Below are 24,467 nucleotides of genomic sequence, written 5' to 3' on the forward strand. Positions count from 1 at the left end.
TGGCAGCTTTAAAAAAAAAAGTATTTTTAATTTAAATTGGTCTAGGCAAACGCCACACTAAATATAGTGAGCATATGGAGTATATAAGAGCAAGGCAGGAAAAAGGATTATCAAAATAGCTGAATTAATTTTGTAAACGGCATATACTGCATGTCTATGTGGTTTAATTGTCATTCCTATCCTGTCAGATCTGTGTGGAGGCAGCCACATGCTTAAGCGCAACTTGGTCGAGTTAGTTGGTGCACTTGCTCCTGTTTAGAGCAGGTCTGGGCTTTAATTCAGAGCTTGGGTTTTTATCTTTAATGAAAATTGTAAGGTGCAAGTGCTTAGAACAGCTGTACCCTAGCACAATCTATTCTACAGACAGTCACCTTGAACCAACACTTTGAAATAAGCCTTGCTATTACCTTGAACAGGAGGTGAGCTAGGCACCTGTGAAGAAAAAGGCATTCTCTATTTCTGCCTGTTGCAAATTCTTCTACAGTTAGGCTTGTCTCAGCTAAGTGTGTAGACCTGAGCCCCATCCTGGAATTATTTTGCCCAGTTCCAGGTTACAATGGCACTTTTCTGTTAGGCTTTTTGTTTGTTTATTTGTTTGGTTTTGGTGTCTGTCCATGGAATGAAGGTGCTTAGCTGCAGGGCAAAGCTTCAGAGCTCCCTGGGTATGACAGTGAACGGGATGACAGGACTGCTGGATTCGAGGTCCAAAGCGGTGAGGAAGCATTCGATGGCTGCTTCGTTTTTCCCCTGAGCTTGCAAGACATCTCCAAGGCTGTTCCAGGCCCTGTGACTGGTGGTCTGGATCTGGATGGCATCTCTGAGGACTTTCTGGGCCAGGTCCCTCCGCCCAAGTCTGCTCAGCACCAGGCCCTGTCAACAAACAAGTGATGAGCAGTTAACAACGGCACAAACCAGAGGAAGAAATGGAGCGTGGCGAGCTCCCAGCAAGCTGGGCAGACGTATGAGTGCAGGTGCAGGAGTCCTATGGGGGGAATGTCCACCTATTTCTGGAGAAGAATATTAATCAGCTGTTAAGCTCTGCTTTTTTTGATTGTGAAGTGTAATTTAAAAAAACAATTGTGAAAATAATTTTTTTTTAAGCAGAGACTGATTCAGCTCTGCAGGTGCTCCTGCTGCGTGTTACTGGGATAGCGTATACTGGTGCCATATAGAGAAAGGCTACAGGCCCTTTAAGCATCCCTCCCTCCTTGAGTAGTTTACACTGGCTTCTAATCCCCAGGAAAATATACATAGCTTCAATTACACCGAGTATCTAAATAACCCTTGCACATCTGGAACATCCAGCTGAGGCTGAGGTAAAGTCTCTCAGCTCCTACATTTTGACCATATAGAAAGCCTTTTCCTCTTGACAAAGGGGGCTAGAGGGACATGGCGCCTGTCCAGCCTTCTAGGGGCAGGCTGTATGTAATGGCTTGGGACCCTCTGTCCTCCTGCTATTTGCACTCCAATGTAGATCCTAAAGCAGTGTGGGGGAGGAGAAGGATGGAGGAACCTTATTTAAAAAGCTGTCCTTAGGGTAAGAAAAGACACAAGTGGGTGTAACCATCTGGAAGGAACAGGAGGGGGAGGATGAAAGAAGTGGTAGGAAGAACATGTTTTCCTATAGGGCTCGCATGGATGCGTCTGAACCCACAAAGCATCTAATGAGCCAGACTCCCTTTTAATTACACAGCAGTCAACCACACCGAGCCCAGATGGTCACGTGGGCTTTGCAGGCCACAACGCACTAGTGGCATTTTTCTGCTTCCTCCTGAAGTTGCACACACCAGGATGAACCTCCCACCAGTTTCATCCAGGTGTGGCCTGTGGAAGAAGCAGCCAACACTTTCATGTCACCTGCCAAGCTCTGCATGGCCTCTGCCTGCACTCACCTGCGGAAATGTTGGAAAGTGAGATGACAGCCTGACTTCATGCTTTTCCTGGGACTACGTAGTATGTGAACGCATATATATAAAGAAAAGCATTAGCTTCATTTTTGATGTGTCCAATTGCCTTTAGTTGATATGAAAAGACAAAAAACGTGAAATCTCTTGCAACTAGAACCCAAGTAAATTTCTGATGAAAGAACGGTGATGCTTTTGGAAGTAGTGAAGGTTTTTCCTTTGTCTTGTTTTGTTTGCTTTTCCAAAAGTGCCATTAGACACAGGGTGCATCAGCATGACTAAGACCCTATAGCCAGTGATAGTACTAATACCTACAGAAACACATTACTTTGCCTGAGAGAAAAATTAAGAAATGCCCATTTAATCAAGTATCAGTGGTACTGTGAAAAGTTTCACTGCCTCTTTCTTGCCCATAACCTTGACCTGAATAATCAACTCAGTATCAAATCTGATCATCTAAAGATGCAGTGGGGATGTTTTTTCTTTAGGTTTCTCTCTCTGTTGGAAAATGGTGAGGCAATGGGGCCTAATCTTACCGTCCCCTTGTGAGCAGGCACAGCTGGCACAGAGGTACCCTGATAGGAAAGGCTGGTTCCTCTGGAGGTAGCTGCCCGGAGACGACCGCAGGCATGTAATGACAGACTGGAAGAAATTTGTGCAATTATAATTTGAGTCACCCGCTTGACAGGGATAATGATGCACAGAAAGGGCAAGTAGTGTGGCCACAGCAAATCTGCTGCTGAGGCAAGAATAGACGGGAGCTATCTCAGCTCAAGTTTGTCCTCAACCACAAAACCACTCTTCCTAAAAATCCCTTCCTGGGGGGCTGATCGAGCAGAGCCAATTGTGCTCTCTGGTGGCCGGGGACCCATTGCTGTCCTCACCCTGACGCTAAGCAGCATCTAGCCTTGCGACACTCTGGGAGGGCCGCTGGCCCCGGAGGCACAGGGGCCAGCGAGCCCGTGCAGCTGCTGCCTGTCATCCCTCTCCAATGAGGAGGGGAATTCCCTCCCTGGCTGACAATCTCGCACCTCTCAACAATGCTGCAGTGAAATCCACCTCATCGTAAACCACTTGTGTAGCACAGCTCCCTTGTCTGCCCCAGCACCCTTGTTGGTCAAGGACCAGAGGCTGGCATGGCTTCCCCCGCTATGGCTCCCCAGCGTGGAGCCACTGCATTGATTTTGCCTGTGCTTGAGGTCCCTGCAGCTGTTTTGCAGCACTGGGAGGAGGCTGTATGCAACCCCCAGGTACTATGTTCACCTGGGGAAGATGCTGAAGCTGATGCCCACCAGTAAGTGCAGCACACGTGAACATTTGTTTGTCGGTATTCAGTGCTTTCAAGCATGCCAGTTTAGCCGAAAAAACATGTGAACGCTCAGAAAGGGTGATCTCAGGCTCCCCAAAGCCAGGGGAAAGCCTCCTGTTGATGCTGCAGTATACTGCATAAGTGAAAAACTGCTATATGTTTTTGGGGAGAAACACAGGAGGAAGCATTTGCTAAAGGAGGTAAAGACATCCCCCCCCTCCTTGCTTACATGTGTGACTCTTAGTGCCAAAGGCTGCCCAGGTCCATGGCCCTTCCCAGGCGTGCCCACTGTCTCGCTTCCCTCATGTTATGACCAGGAACATCCCCATATCCCCTTCTTGCCCATGCACCTGGATTTCCATGTGGTGTGGGCAAAAGACGCTGTGCTCCAGGCCTCAGCCCAAGCGGAGGTCGGGGTGTGGCCAACCTGCTCTCCAACCCAGGCCTGCAAATGTTCCCAAACCCCAGCACTGAGACCTACTCCTTCACCCAGAGAGAGATGCGACAGATGGTGTCAGCCTTTCCAGTGAGGCTTAACTGAACCGGCAGAAATATGCTGCTGGATGTTTAAAGGACAGGTTGAACATCATTAATTCTGCGTGCAGGAGAGTTTCTTGCTTTGGCTTTCCTCTCTCCCCTCCTCCCTACCCTGCTCCTTGCAAACCACAAGCATTTTGTGAGAGCTGGAGGCTGCACAATCCCCAAGCCTCACGAAGACGCAGCGCTGAGGGCTTCAGTTTTTTGTTTCCCTGAGGTATTTGCACTTGAGAGCTGCTCCCTGCTACTGAATTTCTTATTTCCCCGTGGAGTCTGGCTTGCTATAAACAATGCCTGCATGTTGTTGCTATGTAGGTCCAGCTGGAATCTGCCTACAGTGCAAAAGAAAAAAATTATATATAAATTCAGAAAGCCACCCACTGACAGGCAATTTGCATTTTTATCTGGAAGAAAATTAAAAAAAAAAAAAAAAATTTTTCTAATGAAAGTTCAGTTCCTGAGTTTCTATGGAAACTCATCTGCTTGGTGTGCATACATAATTTCATAAAGTCAGATCTCAGGAAGATGAGCAATTAGTATAAATACAAGCAGGAATGTGATTAAGGGTTTCATCCTCTTATTCCTGAAGATGGAGGGTGGGGCTGGGTTTTGTTGTCTTTCCTTGGTTTGTATTTGTGTTTTTGCCAAATTATTGCAGAAACTGGCGTACAAGGTGGCCTCGCTCCTCTGCCACCTCCTGGCTAGCACCAGCACTTCTGGTTTTGCCCGGTTATTCTCCTCCCAAAGACGGTGAGTACCTCTAAGTATGGTCTTCTCTGTCAGTGTTGTTGGTACCGAGTCAGGCCCTAAGCAGCAATGAGGACAGGCTTCTTTTTAAACTCAAGCATATTATAAATGGTAAAAAATCCCAAACCAAACCGTGTGTCAGAATAATTTTGCTTTTGAGCTCCTGTGGGCAGCACGTCACTAGGGCTCGCACCAGGCCTGTGCTAGCCACACGTAGGCATTTCATGTGCTGCTTGCATTAATATAGCTGTATAGTGCTTGGATGCTAACTCACTCACTCAAGGAGGTCTGAGGGTAACTTGTGCAGATTAATTTAATTTTCTTCTTTAGGTCTGAAGACATAATTCAGATCTTGTAAACAGAGGCAGAGTAGTGAAGGTTGTGCTTTCAAGCCAGACTGTAAAAGACGGCGCTGAAAGCACTGGAAGAAATTCATTTGAGGTGAAGGGTTGCGGCACAGCGAAGCTGGTACAGTCTAGCAGTGTACGAAGGCACAGGGGAGACAGCGAATTTGGGCTGCTGATTTAGGGTGCCTTACGCTGGCAGCTGGACTCCTGAACTTACTGTTTTTAATTTCAGGGGACAGGGGGTGTGTATGGGAAGCTTTTTCAAAGGTATTTTTGACCTCGTCCGTATGCAAAACAAACAAAACCTAAACCACTTCTATAGTGACACTGGGTTGGACTCCCTTGCCTTCAGTGATGTGATTGATACTTGATACAGTGATTCAGTAATTGATACTTGAGTGAGGCTATTTTTGTTTTAGAATAGGAGAGCCATATTTCAATTTAAGTTAGATGAGCAAAAAAGTGACTTGTTTTCAATTTCCACTAATAAAGAAAGTGCGCATGAGCCCCGCTTGAAGTCCCACTTCAGAAGGTCATGAAATTTCTGATCTGTGCCTTTATTTCCGTAGAGTTTGACAAAACCTCCTTAAAGGTTGTTAGCTTATAAAATTCCCAGAAAACAGTGCAGAAAAGACATTATGAAAGACCACAAAATGAGCCTCATATACAAGCTGGAGTCTATTTTTAGTAATGAAAGTCAAAACTTCCTTTGCAAATGTTTAGTTCAAACACCTGATGAGCAGCAGGGAGTTATCCTGAGTCTTGGCATCCTTGTCTCCTTCCACTAAGGTGGCACAGATTTACTTGTTCTTTCCTTTGGGGCTTGCATTGGAAAAACATGTCCAGAAAAACGTTTTGTTTTGTTTGCATGGTCGTCTCACTCTTCGAGAATCTGTACAGGTGGACTAGACTCTATCTTTATCCTTTACAAACTGATTTTAATAATTACTTTAAATGCAAGTTCTCTCTTTCTTTGCATGAGACAGATTCCAAAGTGAGGTTGTCTCTGATGCTTTTCTCAACTGAGAAAACATTTTTGCCCATTATTGTCTAAATACCCTAAGAAGTTTCCAGAATAAAGTAGATTTTGCAGACTTTGCTGTTGGGCTTCTGCTAGTGCATTAGTTAATTAATTTCAAGGTAAATGGGGTATCCTTGCTGTCTACTCCAATCTGTAATACAGACATGTCGCTAGTGGTTAGTAGGAGGGTAATCAGCAGCTGGCAAGATCAGGGCATGCTGCAGAAAGTGCTCGTTCAGAAGTGTGCTTATTCAGCAGAACCCTACAAAAAGCCTTTCAAGATGCATTTGGCACTTGATGATAACAGTCTCATGTAACAGAAAAATCCGCACTGCTACAGGGCAACATACGCTTCTGTAATTATTTAGCAATCAGAGTAAGTTGTAAGCAAAATCTGTTGCATAAACCATGAAATACCAGAAAGTCCTTTTGGAGAATGGCAAAGATTAACCCCGGAAACCCTAGGTCTCCTAGAATAAAGACAGATATGTAACTAGCCAATTGCTCTGTGATTCTTTCCCCCTACATTCATGACCTTTGCATTTCTGAGGAGCCAGGATTTTTTTTAAGCTGTGAGCAGTGAAGTGAGTTTTTGTTGTGCTGTCACTTAGCCACGCAGCGGCTGGCAGTGTGCGGGGTAGCTAATCACCCATTTTGCTGATTCAGTCCAGGTTGCGGTGAACCTGAGCTATACATCTGAGCTTTGTTCTCTGAAAATACACTGTAGGAATACATGGAGCGGTCAGGGTCCGCTCGCCAAACACACTGAATTAGAGACCGTATCTTAATTTGCTGCCCTAACGAAGGGTGACTGGGATCCACTTCTGGAGGAAAGCTCATCTTTCAGTGCTTCTGCTGCCTCTTTTGTTGAGAACAGCTTTTTCTTCTCTTCCTTCCCCCTCTCCAACTCCACCGTCGAAGCTGCTGCATCCCCTGTCAGTCAGTGACGCTGAAGTGCTGCATTTGATAAAGCAGAGGAGGGGAAGGAGAGGGGAGGAGAGGGAAGGCAGGCAGGGCCACTGCAAAACACAGCATGGGGAAAGGAAAAACGAAGGAACAGCACCAGAGGGGGGGAACTGGCAAAGCGCTGGGAAAAGCAAAAACCCAAGTTTGCATCACGATTTGTAGCACTTGTGCACTGCCTGTGGGTTTCAACTCAGCAGGTTCAAGCTGGAGATTTCAGCTCCAGTACTGCAGGCACCAAAGGCAGCCTAGCAGCAGACTGCTGCTTAAACTTCACTGCAGCATCTTCCTGTGCTATAGGTGAGTGTGAAGGAAGAGAAGAAATGAGACTGCGAGGAGGTATCAGGAGAGACAGACTAGCTGAGCGTGAAGACCAAGATGTCTTAAGCCCACCACAGACCTGGGCACACGGATATGCTTTACCAACCATACCGAGGTTAGCTTTGGCAGGGAGAGAAGAAAAAGCAAATGAAAGAAAAGATCAAAGGTGGTGAAGACCCGAAGACAGGAACATACCCTTCCTTAGCTTGCCAATGTGTTTTTCAAGGCAGTGTACAATTGCAAAGACATCATCTCGCCCAGGCCCCCTCGTGAGGCCAAGGCAAGCCCCCCCTCCCCCCGCAGAAGGGAAGCACTGTGCCGTGTTGCACACTGCCCTCTGCTCAGGCTTGCTGTCTCTATTTGAGTTCATCAAATGTTAGCAGGGATGTTTGTACCGTGTTTGAAGCTTAAATGTGATAAAACATTTATTGACATAAAAAGCAAACCCTAAGGCAGCATTTCAAACCAGGAGGCTCTGATCTCTTCATAGGGAGGCTCATACAAGCCTAGGGAGAATGAAGAGTTTTTCTGCCTTGTTGGATTGTCATCACTTAAGCTTCATTCAAAGCAGAATTGTTTGCTGCATGCTGAATATTCTCTCGATAGTTCTTCCTTTGCTGAGACCTACATGGAGATGACGCAGCAAGCAAGGAAACCTAACAGGATGCCTTGACCACATGTTTGAGACTAACTAAATGCAGTATTTGTTTCATACTCTCTTTTCCTAGAGAAGGCAAGATTTCTCCCAGTCCTGATCTTAGCAGTTGTCATAGTAATGTTGCAGTAGAGCGCACAGTAGCTTCAATTGGGACTCAAGCTCATGGTGTCGTCTGTAAAAACATGCACTAAAAGAAGGTCCCAAACTAATAATAAATAGTAATTTAGAATACGTAATTTATAATTTAAGGTCCCAATTCTGTTATGCACTGTACCTGCTTCCCTGGCAGAAAGCCTTGTTGAAATCAGTGAGATTCAGCCTAGATATATCCAAGTATTTCAAAATACGTGCAGAATCGAGACTGATCAGCATCAGCAACGAGAGAAAAGGCATGCAACATACATGCAGGATGCTGAAGAGCGGCAGGTGACCTGCTGGCTAAAGCACTTGATTAGAAAGCCATTGCTGTGCCTCATTGGCTGCTAATGCATTTCACATTGAATAATCTGCCATTACTCAGGAACAATTCAGAGAGCAGAGACAGGGTCAAGGGACAAGCTTTGGGAGGCAGAAGTCCCAGGTTTAAGTGTTCTCAGACTGAAGAGGGTTGAGAATTTGCCTCTCTTGTGCCCAGGGGTGCATGCTAACTTCTAGCAAATATTTTTAAGATGTTAGGCCAGCAGTTAAGCACCCCCATCACCCCCAGGGGGGGAAACAGCTCTCTGCCTCTATTTTGATAGTAAGCAGGTGCTTATGTTCTGTTGCACATAGCAAGATGTTGCCGCATATAGCTGAGGAATGTCTAGGCTTAAGATTTGGACACCCAATTAATCTAAGTGCCCACAGTGTGCTGTGGCTGATGAACAGGGAATTTCTGTCGGCTTAGGTTTCCTCCAATGCCAATGCTGGATCTTTCCCCAGTTTTTAATGCACTGCTTTGCAACAAAGGAGGGGCTGATGTGCACATTTCCCATGCATGTTATATTTCCCTCTCTGTACAGAGTAAATCGTGTCTGAACATATGAGTCATGAACAGGTTCTCCTAGATGACAGCTTCAGCTCTGCCGAGGGTCTCTATGAACCTCAGTCCCACAGAACTAATCGCCAGAGCAAGCGCCGCATTTAGTATATCTCTGAGGAAGGGTGTAGCGCAGTGAAGACATGGCTGACAGAAGCACATAGCATGCCAATGTAGATTACAGCAGATGCCTTCTGAAAGGAGAGCTGAGATATTTAAAAAATCTTAATTTGCTTGGTTTGCCACTACTGGCAGTCTCTGGGATAGCATGTTATTAATGACATCCTCCGCACAACTACAGCCGGAGCCTCAGAGTGCAGTATTGCAGCTGAGCGCTAAGCTAGCTGAGCTGCTGGGAAACACAGAGCGAGATGGGCAGGAACACACTGCTGTGGTCCAGCCAGTGCGTCTGGCTTCTGCTCTGGTGCCTCTGATTCTGCAAGGAGCATGTTTCCTCATCGTCTCTTAACATAAAATCTCTCATAAATCATAAACCTCCATGCACAAAGAGATTTTGCTGAATTACAGACAGCATTTCCTGTTACATGCTCAAAAGTTAATGAAGAAACTCATTGAGAAGATAAATAATTAAAGACTTCTGATAAATACTGCACATAACATTAGTGTAAATGGAAGCTCCAGTGACACTGGAGAGCTGTGATGTTTTCATGTTTCCCATTTGTTTGGCAAGAAGGGACTTCTGCTTCCTTCTCTTGACTGTGGCCAGCTCAGTGTGTCAGGACAGCTTGCTGAAAACCTGGAAGTCTTGCTAGTTCCCACCCCCGTTTGTGCAGCTGTATCTTATGTACCGGGAGGCAACATATTCTGTTATTGTGCTACGCACTATTTTATATACTATATTACTATAGTCTATCACTCTGTCTTGTCTTTGGTGCGGTAACCGGCAGCCTAAATAGCACAGAATTTAAACTAATTATAACTGTTTTTCTTGTTTGTGAAAAACAGTGTTTGAAGGTTGAAGTATAAAGGGGATAGTCATTCCACCTCCTCTCCCTTCTGACAGTTCCCTGAGCACTTTCTGAAATACCATTTATGAGTTCAGCTGTAGACCAATTTGGCTACTACAATTTCTAGGCTTTAATTTGATCTCAGAGCAAAGCGCAGCATGAGGACAATACTGATTAGTAGAGCTGCAGTGGTATCTCGAGGGCTGTGGATGGGAAAACCACAACTAAAGCTAGTAACCTTCTGGAAGATCAGGTTGGAGCTCAGTGGAGAGGCATCTGCTGCAGGGAGAGATCAGGCCAAGGACAGTATCTTCAGGGCTGGATGCAAGTTTTATTCTCCAGAGACGACTGAACCACCCCAGGAACTCGGTTTAAGAAATGTACCAGATTCTTCTCTTGTAAGGTGTTACACACACTTTAGAGAAGGGATCAGAGAAGAGCTGGGGAGTTTTGTCTTTCAGGAATTTATTTTGGTTTCTAAAGTTATGTAAACAGAGCCTGAATAATGTGGTAATGAGCACCTCAGGGACATGGAGAATAACTTACCACAACAGAGGAATGCAAGTGATTGGCACAGATAAACAGGAGCTACAGATTCCCTGGAAACCGGGATAATCCACCTCTGAGCAGCCGAGCACCAGCCCTCCCGCTAATGGACTGAAATCTCTGCGCTGCGCAGTGGATCAGATTTGCTCCTTCCAACGACCCCAGACCCCAAACACCCCAGCAGGCCCAGTCTCTCTCCGATGAGGGAAATGCGCAGTTCCCCCAGGAGAGGAAAAGGCCACTCCTAGCGTCTAAGTGATGGCTTTGGTGTCAGAGAATCACTTATCACCTTGTTTGTGATGGCTCCACTGTCTCCTCGGGATGGAGGAAGGAAGCCCGGCAACTGCAGAGGAAGAGAGCGGCAAGAAACCTGCAAAACAACTCTGTCAGCTCCTAACTGGTGCTCAGGAGCCGTGATCCCACTGCACAGCCAGGGATTTGCTCCGATGGCTGGGTTACTGAAGCTGCCAGCTAACCAGTGGATTTGCAGGGAGGATGGCAGTGGGGGAGGGGAGTTTCTGCAGCAAACAGAAATAAGAACAAAGTGTTTGCAATTCCTTTGACAGTGAGTGAGCTGACACACAAACTTATTAAGGTGAGCATCCAAAATGCTCATTTCTCCTGTGCGAGCCAGCAACTAGAGGCAAAGACAAGTTCTCTCCCTCAAGCTCAGCTGCTTCAACACAAAAATTTGAGTTAAGAGGCTGCTCTAAGGATTGCTTTTCCCCAAGGAGAGCTTAGAGCAGTTATTTTGGGATATCTGAAGTGCAGGAACATTCCTGGGATTCTGCAATAAGCCTCAGAGTTGGGAAAACAGAATCTGCTAACCAGCCATAGTTTGGAAGGAGGCTACCAATCATCTCCAAAAGCCAAACATTGCTTTACCGTTGTCCTGCTTGGTGGAGCTGCAAAAGGTACATGCCAGACAGGCATAATATTCATTGGGAGAGCTTCTCTCAGGGTCAGATTAGAATTAGTTTTGATCGCTCTCTCCTCCCCAGCCCATAACCCACCTATCTGGGACTTGCAGAGTACCACTGCTGCACCGATGGGCAGAAAGCAGCTGTCCTGATTACACTCAGCACAACTGGGGATGCTTCTCGCAACCACAGCCTTATGCACAACGAGCGTGCGATCACTTGACGGGGAATTCCAGTGGAGAGCACCGTCCCACAGGAGGCTGCACTGATGGTCCACCAGCAAGTGTTGCGCTGCTGACGTGCCATTTTTGGGAGGAAGTGTAACTAGCTATGTCACCCTGCAGAGCAGGCTGAAAATAGGATTGCACTCGCTGTGCCATGTGGCTCAGTGGTATGTCAGGACATGTATTTTTAGGAAATTCCTCCTTCGGGCAGAAAGGGTGAAGTGCTTGGCCTGGTTTGCAGGCTGCTGGCTTTGCCCAGATCTTTCATACTAGAGTGTGGGAGCAAGTTAGCCACCGGTCGGTCTGTGGATGCCCTTAGTGCCTGGATACAGTGCTAGTCCTAGTTACCTATTGATCAGCGTGGCTGTGGAAGGCTAAAGGACAGCTGGTCTGCTGCTGTGCTTTTCTTTGTTTCAATGCGTGCATGCTTGCTCTCTCTCTTTGCTGGTGCTTTTCAGAGAGGGAACTGACCTCCAACAGAGCAGGGATGGAGAAAAAAGTAAGGAAGATCAATGTCTTGGGAAGAATATGGTCTCTGAGGAGCAGCAATAAAAATGTACCTTGCAGAATGAATGTGTGAGGGGAATAGGGAGCTCAGAGAAGATAGCTCATGCGGAGAAGAAAAACAGAGAGAGAGAGAGAGAGGGAAAAGCAGCTGGTAAGTAGGGGATTTAAATAAGCTTCTGGAGAGGCAAAGAGTCATCTGGCTTGGTGAGGTGCTTTTTGGGTGCAGCATAATGAAAAAATGCAGCACATCTCCACGCCCAGCCAGTTACTGGTGCACAGACAGTGCTCTGACTTGTCTGACCCCAGGAGAAGGACGAGGTAAGGCAGTGCTGGACTCAGAATCAAATTCTTCTCTCTGACAGACACTTGCTGGCTTCCTCTTTTCCCCAGAACATCATTCCTATCAGGCAGCTTGTGTTCAGCTCCAGCATCTGGGTTGTGATTTTTTGGCAGCTGCACAAAATCTCTGCTATTAAATCCCACCTGCCAGTCTCATGTCTGCTCCCACAGACCTTTGCCTGTTAGCAAATGTTTCAAAATCACACTGCCAGGCACAGCACATCATTCTGCAATCCTACCTCAGGCAAAAACTCTCACGCAAGGACTCCTTTTAGCTTCAGCAGGCTGCAGGAGGGAAAGGCTAGAGGACAGGCCTCTGGATTACAGGCAGAAATATTCATTTAGGTCATGGTTTGCACTGCATTCTTTTCAGCGCTAATGTAAACCAGCTATTTGCACCCTGAATTATCTGAAATACTGTTTTGTCTGTGACATTTTAAGAAGCTTTCTTCTGAGGCACGTTCCATGCTATAGCTGTGCAGTAAGAGAATCTGTGAACTTTGTTCACCAGAATGTGTTCATGTGAAGTCATTCTTCCCTTCTTTACAAATTCTTCCTTTCCCTTCTCTTGCTTAGCAGTCCCAGATGAGCAATGCCACCAATGTGATGTGTGCATACTGTATGTCGCTTCATTGTTGAAACAGTTCATTAGTAAACAAAATGCTGAAATACAGTTTGCTCATCTATCCTGGATAAGAGATCTATCCACAGAAGTAACTGCAATTTTTAATTCTGTATAGGGAGAAAGGACTTAAACTTCCACATAAATCATCTGCTATATTTCACAGTCTGACTTTCCCCAGCATGAACCTAGGCAATGAGGTTGCGCTTTTAGTGCAAAGGACAGTATCTCTTGGAGATGGTCTAAGCTACTTGATTATTGTATCTCTAAAATTGCAAACAAAAGAGACAATCAGTGCTTTTTGATATGGACATCTGTCAGCAGAGAAACAACTGCTAATTGTCATGTAATAACCACACCAGACACTTCCATAGCAGTCATCTTTCTGGAAGTCAAGCACGAAAAAAACTGTTACTCATCTAAGCAGCAAGCATATTTTGTCCAGATCTGGCTGCATTTCTGTAACTGTTTAAAACTCCAAAGTGGTATGATGCTCTTTTATAGATGGATACTTGAGATCAAAATATTTAGCCAAAATATAGCAGTCAGTAATTGTTTTTGTTGGCATGTGATTAAGGTATTTAGCTTTATACTCTAATATTTGCATTTTAGTTTTAGAAGCAGTGTAGGTATACTGAAAAAAGGTGCTGATAATTCTTACATAAATACAAGCACATGGGATTTGTAGAGAATTGGTTCAGCAGCAGAACCATCTAGTTGCACTTCACCATTCAGGGAAGTCCTCGCTCCTACAGAAGCACCATTGGAGCTGTCAGTTTGGCAGGTACGTGGCTCTACATGAGCTCTGTACAATGTTAAAGCAATACAGCACTGTCTAAAACCATGTGTGGGGAGGAATAACTAATTCTCTTTTTATTAAAGGACTGACTCTAGACAGCCTGCCATCTATAAAAACCATACATGTGATTTCCTAAAGCATCTGCATACCTCCTTTGCAGGCATGGGCTCATCAGCCCGTCACTCAATTGAAGAGAACGGAAAAAATGGCTGCAACCTCTCCAGAGACACCAGGTAAGGGGATGACTTCTAATGACTAGTAACCTGAACCAGGTTTGAATTAACCGAAAACTTCTGTAGAGTATGTCTTGTTTAGATGGCATCAGAGCTGCCTGCACTACAGACCTGTTATTTTGCCGGTTACATAGTTTGGCAGTAGACTAATGATGGATACTGTATTTGGAGGAGGGAAAAATGCATTTTCTTGAGAACTGCCAGAGGAAAAATACTGGATCATCAGGAAAGAGGGTAAAATCAATCTCTCATGATTTTCAGCAAACCAGTGAAAAAACTCAACTGCCTAAATATAATGAACTAACTCCTGCAAACACACAGAAACGTACCCATCAGATACATTTCAGTGCTGCCCACAGACCTAAGCAAAAAAAAAAATTAAATCACAAACATTGTGAAGTCTTTTTAATCCATATGGAGCGAAGAGGACATTTAGAGAGCAGTACAACCCCTAGCATTGTTTCCATTCCCGAGTCTAGCAAAGCCTTTTAATGAGGCTGGTCTGCCTCTGTGCTAGGAGGAACGGGCATGGGTATGTTAAATGAACCAGCCTGTGTCTCTGAGATGTGGAGGGAGGCAGCAATGTGGAAAAGACCCGCTGTGCAGCAGTACGACACGAGTCCAGCGCTCATGTGTCGGGAGCACTGGAGACAGCAAGCGAGGGAGAGGGGCATCTTCAGTAGTTGTTGTGTCAAAGCCTCAACAAAACACAGGCTCCAGCAGCAGCCCCTGATGGCGATGATGTACTTGTAAAACATTTACATTTTCAGCAGGATGTTTCTAATTAAACTCAATTGGTTTGAACGCCTGCTGGGAGTGACTGCTCTGAACCTCATCTCCCTCTCCTACTTGAGCACAAAGAGGATGCAACTGCCTAGGCTACCACATAGCACTGTGTTCCTTTTCTGCACTGACAGTAATTGAGAAAATGGATGGCAACAGCCGTGTTTTGTGTTTGCTACTGTTTTAGGAAGCACTTTCTTTTCTCTTCTTCTTTTTTTTTTCCCCCAGAGCATAGGACTGATCAGGTTTTACAGCCCTTCTGCGAGAGTGGGGGATTGACAGGGCTTTGTGTAGTTTCCCGACTGTAGGGCATCATGATTGATACCAATAATAAATCCCTCAGGACTGAGGAAAGTACCTGTACAGATCCTGACTACGATCAGATCGATGGGGAAAGGATGGTATTGAAGTATGCTATGGTTAGTAGTGCAAGGCAGAACAGCCAGCTGTCACTTACGAAACGCTTTTTAGCCTGTCTTACGAGCACAGCCTGACTTGAACATTTTAAGAAAGGGTTTTACTGATACTGTGTTATATTGTCTGAAGTATTTATGGTTTTGCCCGGAAAGGTCTAAGACAACCAAACCTCCAGAGAAAGCTGCTGAAATTGTGTGGACAGCCAGCAGGACTTCTGGTTTGTGATTGCTGTCCTAGGCTCCCTTTCTGCATCTTTAGGGAGCCAGCACTTGTCAGTGAGATGCAAGTCATGCCTTAAAAGAATACTTGAATGCATTGGCCTTGTTGTACTGTGGCGTTGCCCTGCTGTGAAATGAGAAAAACGCATTTACTGTGCTGCGGCAGCAGGTCAGCATCCCAAATGTTCTCCCATCCAACAAGCTCGCTGGGTCAGAATAATTCTGTTTTGGATTGTACAGGACAGTCTCCCGGGTAACATGCTTCACAGCAATGCCTGGGGGGAACACGCCCTTGAATGCAAGGCAGTCAATGAGATTTATAATTACCGTGTTTTATAACCTCGTTCGTTCAGGCAGGGAAGGATACTGCTGAAGAGATCTCAAACAAGAGAAATGAGAGATTTGCAGCTACATAAATAGTTGTTGTTAATACGATTTGAAACCTGGATGGCAGAAGGCGCTCTTTTGTCCACTGTGCTGTCCAGCGTAACACAAAAAATGCACAGACTAGTTTTAAACTCGGGCAGCAGTAGGGCATAGAACTCCAACTTCAGCTACCCTCTCCCAGAGAAGGGGATGTAAAATCCACTCTGTATCACTGAAATCTTCTGATTGCATTAAGCAAGGTCTTGGCTCAAGGCCAGGTCCCAGCTGCCCCTGTAGCGATAATGACTGCCCTCCCTTGGGGTGCTGAGCACAGGCAGAATCCAGCTGCATTTTCACACAGGCACCCATGTAAATTGCCTGAACACGGTGGTGTTAATGCTTCTGGGATGACAAACCAAACGTATAGGTGTCCCATCAACAGCAAGCTCCATGCAGAATGGGTTTTACTTTCGGAAAAGCCCAGAGGTGAAAAAAAAAAAATAAATCTCCTGGTACAGTTTATCTGATGCTTTGTTTTTGAGTGTCCTTGATGCATAACAGCATGCTATCATCTCTAAAGATTAAAAACAATCCCTTCTTATTGCTCTGCTGGGTATTTTCAAAGAAATTCATGCATAGATGAAAACAAATAAAAACAATGCCCAATGGCTCTGCAGAGATCCTGGGCCTCTAGTTGCAGGTAGTCTGGAGACAATTTTAAACAAACATGGGCCTCTTAAATCCTTGGCTACAGCTCTGGCAAGGACATGTTGGCAAAACTTCAGTAGCTTTAATGGGGTGAGGCTGGTTGAGAATTTTCAACATCATCTCCATTTTGTGGTTTTTAGGGTGTAGCTTAACTAGGATCTAGAGCTTATCATGTGCAATACTAGATTTTCATTATTTTTTAAACTGGAGCTTCAAGTTAAATAATAACAGCTTTGTTCAGGCTTGGTTTAAACAAAAATTCAGAGTAACTAGGTTGGTTTTCATGATGTTAAGGTCTGGGTTTTTTGATGGACTAAAGCATGGGTGGAGAAAATCACCCTCCTATCATCAGTGCAGGATTAGGGCCCAAAATGACAGAATTAAATGCAGTATAAACTGAGAGTGCCTTGGGCACTGACGAAGGAGCAGTTCAGCTCGCTTCAGTTAACATGTCTTTTGCTTTTACCCACTTGGCTTTATTGTTCAGAGGATCTGGCCCAGTAGGAAAATGAAATCCCTCCCCCAGCCTCCATTCTGCTTCCAGCCTTTGCTGCTGGCTAGCTCTGATGGACGGCTGCCGGAGTTTCTTTAGGAAAAATCTGTGTGACACTGCTGCGCTTAGGAAAAGTCTGAAAATAGGCTTTTTTCTTTTTCTTCACTCCTGCTTAGGCACTAGCTTTGCTCAGGCTGAAAAACACTCTGTAGAGGTATATTTGAGGATCTGGTTTTTAAAGGCTGGGCAAACTCATTCACAAAATCACTTGCAAGGCAAAATAACTCCAGACAGAACTAGCATAAGATGCTCATGCCAAAGACATGGTGCAAATACTGATTTTGGGGTGGTGGTGGTAGGTAGGATAACAGGGACAACGTTGAATACAAAACCGTGCTCTGTTGCTGATGAACAGCTCCACCATGCAGTGTATCGCAATGCATAGGAAGGAAGCCACAGCAGGTCACGTTCAGATTGTACCTGCTGCACACTTTCATTCCATTTAAAAAAACCCCTCTTTTTATTTTTTCAATTAACTTTATAACTGCTATGCACTCCCCACCTGCTTTACTGCTATTGAAGTCTGTCTGCTCTTAAGTCTGTATGCTGGGTGGGTGTTGAAACGGCCCTCAAGTTTTTGGACAGCAATATCTAAAAAAATCCCCCCACAGCCTCCCCTCACTCTCTTTAAGGGGTTAGACTTGTTGCTTACCACATACTTTGTCCTCGTTAACCTTGGCCATACCCTATCCTTTGTTGTGGAGGCCAGGGCTGCTGACCACAACTGCTGTTAGTTGGTTGCGTGTGGTGTAAGAGCACTAGCAGCAGCACTCAAGATGTACAATATCGCAGAAAGCCAGTTGCTCTCAAGGCCGCCTTTGCCTCTTCTCCTTTGGATGGGGATTAGTGGAAGCACAGCAGCTTTGTTTGGGATAGTTACTTTTTATCTCTTCCCTGATTTACCTCTTGAAGTGCTGATTTCCCAACGATGTGGAGGAGCTGTGGAAGCATCAGGTTCTGGTGTTGTGTGCAGTAAGTGAGGGACAGTAATGTTTTAAGCACACTTAGGCTTGTCAGAGCTGTATGTAGCAGTGCTAGCCACTTGGGGAAGCGGGTGGCATCCGCACCTGCAAGAAACTGTTTCCCTAAGCCCCTTCCTTGAGAACAACAAATCCTATCTATCATCTCAAGCCTAGGTAGTGTTAAAGGCACAGTATAGGTTTTTCTTCCTTGCCCCAAGCACTAGGATATGCTGTCATAGACACCTAAAAGCCATCATAATTACTTTTAATTTGAAAGGTTTCACCTTTCACCATCAGCTCTGTGGTATCTGAGCAAAGGAAGCCTCTTCTAAAGGGACCTCTCTTCTAACAGGAGATGCAGAGAAGCAGTCCCTCTGGTTCATCTGAAACTGTGACAGGCTCTATGACCACTGAGATGGAAGAAGTTTGCAAGTCGTCTAGTTCATAGTATGCAAAAATAGCAGGGCTGCACTTCCAACAGGGCTGCTCTTCTGTCCCTATTTGATGCCAGCTTGTGAGAGTGAAATTGAGTAGTGCAAGACACTACTGCAAGATTTAATCCATTTACAGAATTTCAGATGTATGAATTTGATTTGAAAGGATTTGTGTAACATGTATGTATCATGACTTGTAATAGCTGCCTGCATTGACACTACATTATGTGAGCATTCTTATTCCAGAGACTAGCTACACTGATAAAATCGCTTAGTACAGCTGACCAAGCTAAAAATAAATTTATAAAAAAATAGGCTGCCTTTTGGCTCAAGGATTACACATATACGCCATTTTTACTTTGTGATGCTGCTATTTTCGATGCTGCTGTTTTATATTTGCTGGTTTGGGAAAGCTGATTTCAAACAATGGGTTACTTCCAAACCATTTCCTTTGATTGTTCTTCATTCACTATTCCAAGTAAGAGATTAGTTAAAAATGGTATATGCTTCTAGTCTGTCCGATGGGCTGTGTCAGCCAGCAAATAATATATAATAGAGAATTTCTCAGCCAATGCAAAATCGATGAGCTGAGAAAGTCTTCTAACCACTGGTGACTACGGTGATATTCGAAGAAAAATAATTTAAAGCTGCAGAAATGTGAAATTAACACTTATCTCAAATACTTGCACAATCATTTATCATTAGTGAAAAGCAGTTCTGAGCTTTCAAGGTTGCTTGCTTGACCTATTTGTGGTATTCTAGGAACAGCAGCAAGGAATCCTAAAGTGAGGGTTTCTGCTCCTGAAGCCTAGAAATCTCCAGGGCTTGTGGGTTTTATCAGTCTCTCTACATTTATTTACTTTTCTTGCTCTCAAGGCAAGACACTTTTCAGGCAAACAGGATACCAAATGGTCCACAAACCCAATGCCAAAGATACTGCAGGCACTTTTGCTCTTAATGTGCATGAAATATGTGCAGAATCTCTTACTCTCACCGAAGTCACAAGGAGAACTGGTATCTGCTTGTACCTGCAGAAGCCTATCCTGAACTATCCTCATGTACATAATCTCAGTTCAGAAACGATTTAAAAGCTGTGGGGTCTGGTTGTATGTTAACAGGTTGATACACTCTCCTACAACATCAAGCTTTCAGCCTCACAATGCAGTATGGGATCATATATGACTTTAGAAATGCTTTACTGTGGCATTTGTTTAATTTGACCTAGCTTCATTTATCTGTATTAGTCACTCCTGTGCTCTGCCGAGCTGCAAGTGACAGCCTCAAAGAGAAAATATCATTGCCTGCCAATCTGGCACAAAAATTACTACAACTAGAAGTTCAGAAATTCTAGAAATTTTGTTTAGTTGCAAGGGAATAATACTGCTCTCTTATTAAAAACCATACAATCTCACAGAAGTGCCAGACCTGCTCGCCATTAGCTGCTTTGGGAAACACTGCCCAGGGGAATATTTACCTAAGGATGAAGCTAACCTTTCTTCTTGTGTAAAAAAAAATAATCACAATCTCAGAGCTGCTTGAGAATTTATTTTAAATGCAATTCATAGTTCATCCTTCGCTACCAATTAGGTTTGGCCAGGTTGGTATGTTATGCGTAAATGTGCTGAACAAGTGCTATATTTCAGCCATACGTTGGTTCATGTCATGTTCAATGCAGGTGTTACGGTCTGCCACGCACAGATTGGCTTGACAGGTTGTGGAGAAGAAGGGAGAGCTGTTGCTTGTAACACAAGGAGAGACAGAGACCACAAGGATAAGTTTACCACTGAATGGCAATGGCGTTTGCCATGCTAATAAAATGGAGTAGCAGCTTTTCATGACCCCCAGGGTTAACAGCCCCAGATGCAAGAGAGCCAAAGCACAGGTAGTGGTTTCCCAGTGGCTCTCCATTTCAGTTATCCAGCATTGCCCTCACTCAGCCTCCTGCTCTACTCAAGGGACGCAGGAGATGCTCCTTCCATCTAAGGTTTCATAACCAAATTTGAGCCTGTTAAACCAGCTGACACCACATTTCTTGTAGCTCTGAGGTACTCAGACGTGTGTGTGTGCACACATACACACGCATTTACTTCCCTGCTGTAGGCCACAGAGGATGCCAGAACCATTCCAGCAGCTTGCCTGTTTACAAACAAACACTGAAAGCACAAAATCACGAGGTCACACCAGGGTCCCTCCTACCAAAGGTGTCTTACTCCAACAGCTTTCCAATGACTAGTGATTTCCCAACAGGCCTAACTATCACATTTCTCTGCTTTTTTTCATGTTGCCTTGGGCAATACCATTCCTTACTGTCTACAATGCAGAAAAAAAATACTGAACACTGTGTGGCTTTCTGTACAAAGGGCATTGTGGGTTACTGAAAAATTCAGAGTTGATACCAAAATCTCAGCGTAAGTCAGAGATGGCAGCTCTGTATTTTATTTAAGCACTGACCAAACTTAATCTTTTACTTATTCTGAGTATAAAAGTCTTACTTGCTGTAAGTGATCATTATGTGTGATTCGCCTCTGGCCCTCAACGACCCAGGTCTTACTTGTCACTTCAGTGCCCCAGTCTCACTGCAGCTTTAAGAGGAATCGCATTTGCTGACCAGTGACATCTTGTACCTGGGATGGAATAACCCCATGCAACTGTACAGGCTGGATGCCAGCCGGGGAGAAGAAGCTCTGCAGAAAAGGACTTGGGGACGCTGGCGGACAACAACTGAGCAGGAGTGAGCAGGGCACCCATGCAGTGCTGAAGGCTAATGGCATACTGCGCTGCATTAGGTAATGCATCACAGCAGACTGAAGTAACTCCCTTCTATTTGGCATTTGAGACAGGATCTGGAGTGCTGTCACCAGTTTTAGGTTCCCCAGTACCAGAAAGATGATGACAAACTGGAGAAGGGCAGGTGGAGGGCCACCGAGATGGCTGGAGGGACCATGATATTATGAAGAGTCTGATTATTCAGCCTTTCCCTCTCCAGGGTCAGGAGGTACCTGATTGCCATCTTCAGCTACCTAATGGGTAACTGGAAAAACCATGGAACTAAACTTTTCTCAGAGGTGCTCAGCTGCAACAGATTAAGGCACAGCAAGGTTGATTAGCTATTAAGAAAAAATTCTTCACAAGGAGTGGTGCAGCATCAGGACACGGGCCCAGAGAGGTGATGAAATATCCATCCTTGGAAATACTCAAAGCTCAGCTGGACACAGCCCTGAGCAACCTGCTCTACATTTGAAGCTGGCCCCGCTGTGAGCAGGAGGTGGGACAGATGACCTCCAGAGGAAGGGTCCTTTCTCACCTAAATTCTTCTATGATTCTAACGTGCCTCGTGACACGTGCACTAAGATATTAAGTGCACTTAATATATCATTACTGGTGTCAGGTATCATCAACAATTTCATCAGCTGGAACACTGACAAGCTGACTCAAATATTGTACATCTTGTCTAAATGCAATTAAAAAGGCACATGGCAGTTTCTGTGTATCTCAGTTAGCCTTGTACCACGCATGTCAACATCCAAAATTAGCTGACTTAGAGGCCTGTTCCCCACTCAATTCAGAGCTTATATTAAGCTTGCCTGGTTTGTTGTAAAACTTACTAAGGCTCACATGTAAGGCCCTCCTTCAGAGTCACATTAACCACAATTTGGATTTTGGGGGAATCAAAGCAAAGCTCACATAGTACAAACTTAATGAATCAAACCCCAAAAAGATTAATGTTCCTGCATAAAGCAGCAAACCTCACATAGAGCTCCACTGACCTGCCTCTTCTTTTATTGCTCTGCTCTTAGGATGTAAGAGGAGCAGCGGGCAGTGAGGTCTCTCCCACATTAGCATCTATTATTGTAACGCTAAGTGCTAGCTCCTTCGCCCCCCTGATACTGCTTGGGAAGCTCTGCGACAGTTCTTATCTTTGTTTAGTCAATGCTGGCAAATAAAAGCATAAACAAATGTACACTGTACAGCTTGGCACTACTGAGATGCTGCAATGTGTGTTCCAGTTGATTTTTATTTGCAGTCTCTTATGCTGGTGACAACCTTGGAAAGCAGATACAGCCCGGTAAGCAATGCAACCACAAACCTGATGTTTTTATGAGCCTACTCTTGTATTAAAATTAATACTGAACAGGTGAACGCAAGCAATGAGAGAACTGGGCTACATATGAAAACATCAATGCTGTAATTTCTCTGGAACAAGACAATGTAATTTCACCTCATTTCCTGCCTTAGGCCATGCACCAGATACTCAGCTGCCTCATGTGACTAATTTAAAGAGGTATGTAATCTATACAAACATAGGCACCCACTTTAATTGCACAGTCTCCCTATATCTTCAGCGGAAGAACAGAAGTAGACTCTTCCACGAGGCAGTGCAGAGCAGGAGCCTAACAAAAGGGGCTCTGCACCAACCTTAGAGAAGTCCCTCTCTCTGGGCAACAGGTGGAGAGAGTGACCAATGCATCTACCTAAGCTGAAGGCTGAGAACTAGGCAACGTGACTTTTCACCTATGACTTAAAAGCACTTAAAATGGAATTGCCACCTCAGACTCTGAGAAGCGAAGAGGAAGTATAAAAGCCCATTGTTTTGTTTATTTCTTACAAAGCTGACGGCTATTAAGTAAAGCACGACAGAAAACTACTACCCACCCAACTTCCAAAAATACTAGTAATGAGGACCGATTTAAGCAAACATTATATTTGACAATGCCAGTGAACTGCATGACTCTAGAGAGCAACCGCAAGACAGAGATGCTCAAGCCTGTTTCTGATTAAGCAGCTCCCAGTTGGTATGCTGCGCCCAATGACTGTCTCCATTCAGGGCCCTTCCTGATGGAGGAAAGGCTCGGCTAACTACACTGGTCATAAATCTCCCAACTGAAAGGTGATTAGCTTGAAAATCCCCTGTTGTTCTGCCAGGAAGCCATACAGAAGAGTTGCAAATCCATTAAATTACATCTTGCAGATATGTATCTAAGGAAAATACATGGCATTTGGTGATATATGGAAACTACCGTGTTATACCTTCAGATAGCTTATATAAGCATCTCTTTGCAAATTAACATTCTTGCCATCTGATTCTCATTAGACTCACTCAACTGTTCTGTTAATCTTGTATTTTTCCTCCCGAGGGATTAACATTGATTTTTTGTCTTGCACACACAGAGGAAGGTCATACTGTTTCCTACAGGGTGGATTCATTCAATAAGGAACTACGCTATTAAATCTGACTTGACGTTATTGTCAATAGAGCTGAGCTGCCACAATGCTGCTTATTTTTAAGAGAATTTCAATGCAACTCTCCTGGGTCCAGCTACATCCATCATTCCACTCCATGATACACACAAGCCACTTGACAACTCATTAAAAAAATATATATAAAATGGAGGTCAGGGCTGTGTTCCAGGGAAGCCCTACTAATGTTCAAACTCCACATCTAATTTAAAAAATCATAAAACTCAAACTAATTACAAAATGCCCCTGGGAACAGTTGTTCTTCAACAGAAAAAGGAGATGGGAAGGCAGGACTGCAGGTGGGCCTGCAAGACATTTTCAGCTGGACACTCTGGGTTTCAGGTCACATGTGAGGACAGTATGAATTCAGTCACTGGCGGTGTGGGCAGTGCAGCCTGCCACGCCAGAATGGGCAAGCGCTGTTTTGGGTCTGGTTAAGTCCTCCTTACAGGGACCTTTGGGGCTGCCCCCTCCCTTTCTCATAAATTGATCCAGCTCCAGCAGAAGAGGGGTCAGATTGTTCTTCCCACATCTTGTCCTGGAAGGCTGCTCCAGAACCTCTCTGCACCAATGGCTGGGAATCCCCTTCAATCTCCAGTGCCAATTTACAGCAGATAAAGCTGCATCCTTCAGTTGATTCAGCTTTTCTCCTCCCACAGCGTTCACTATTTGTTTCCACATGTACCTGCAGAGAGCAAATGTATCCCTTCCCAGTCTTTGTTTTGCTACCCTGACAAGTCAAGCTCTCTCTTGCCCATCCCTGACCATCATAGGTGGTTGGGTTTTTTTCCCTGCTCTTTTTCCA

General features: G+C 44.8%; 1 protein-coding gene across 2 annotated transcripts in view; it reads right to left on the minus strand.

Moving 5' to 3' along the window:
* Positions 1-561: 561 nt before the first annotated feature.
* The window catches only part of TTC7A (tetratricopeptide repeat domain 7A), a 181,274-nt gene continuing 157,368 nt past the window's right edge, over positions 562-24,467 (minus strand). For both annotated transcript variants that reach the window (XM_076334402.1, XM_076334401.1), the window contains one exon: positions 562-870. In XM_076334402.1, coding sequence (XP_076190517.1) covers positions 649-870 — 222 coding nt within the window. In that variant the 3' untranslated portion in view covers positions 562-648. The remainder of the gene's footprint in view (positions 871-24,467) is intronic.

The sequence above is a fragment of the Aptenodytes patagonicus genome, chromosome 3 (assembly GCF_965638725.1).
Source record: "Aptenodytes patagonicus chromosome 3, bAptPat1.pri.cur, whole genome shotgun sequence".
Taxonomy (NCBI): Eukaryota; Metazoa; Chordata; class Aves; order Sphenisciformes; family Spheniscidae; genus Aptenodytes; species Aptenodytes patagonicus.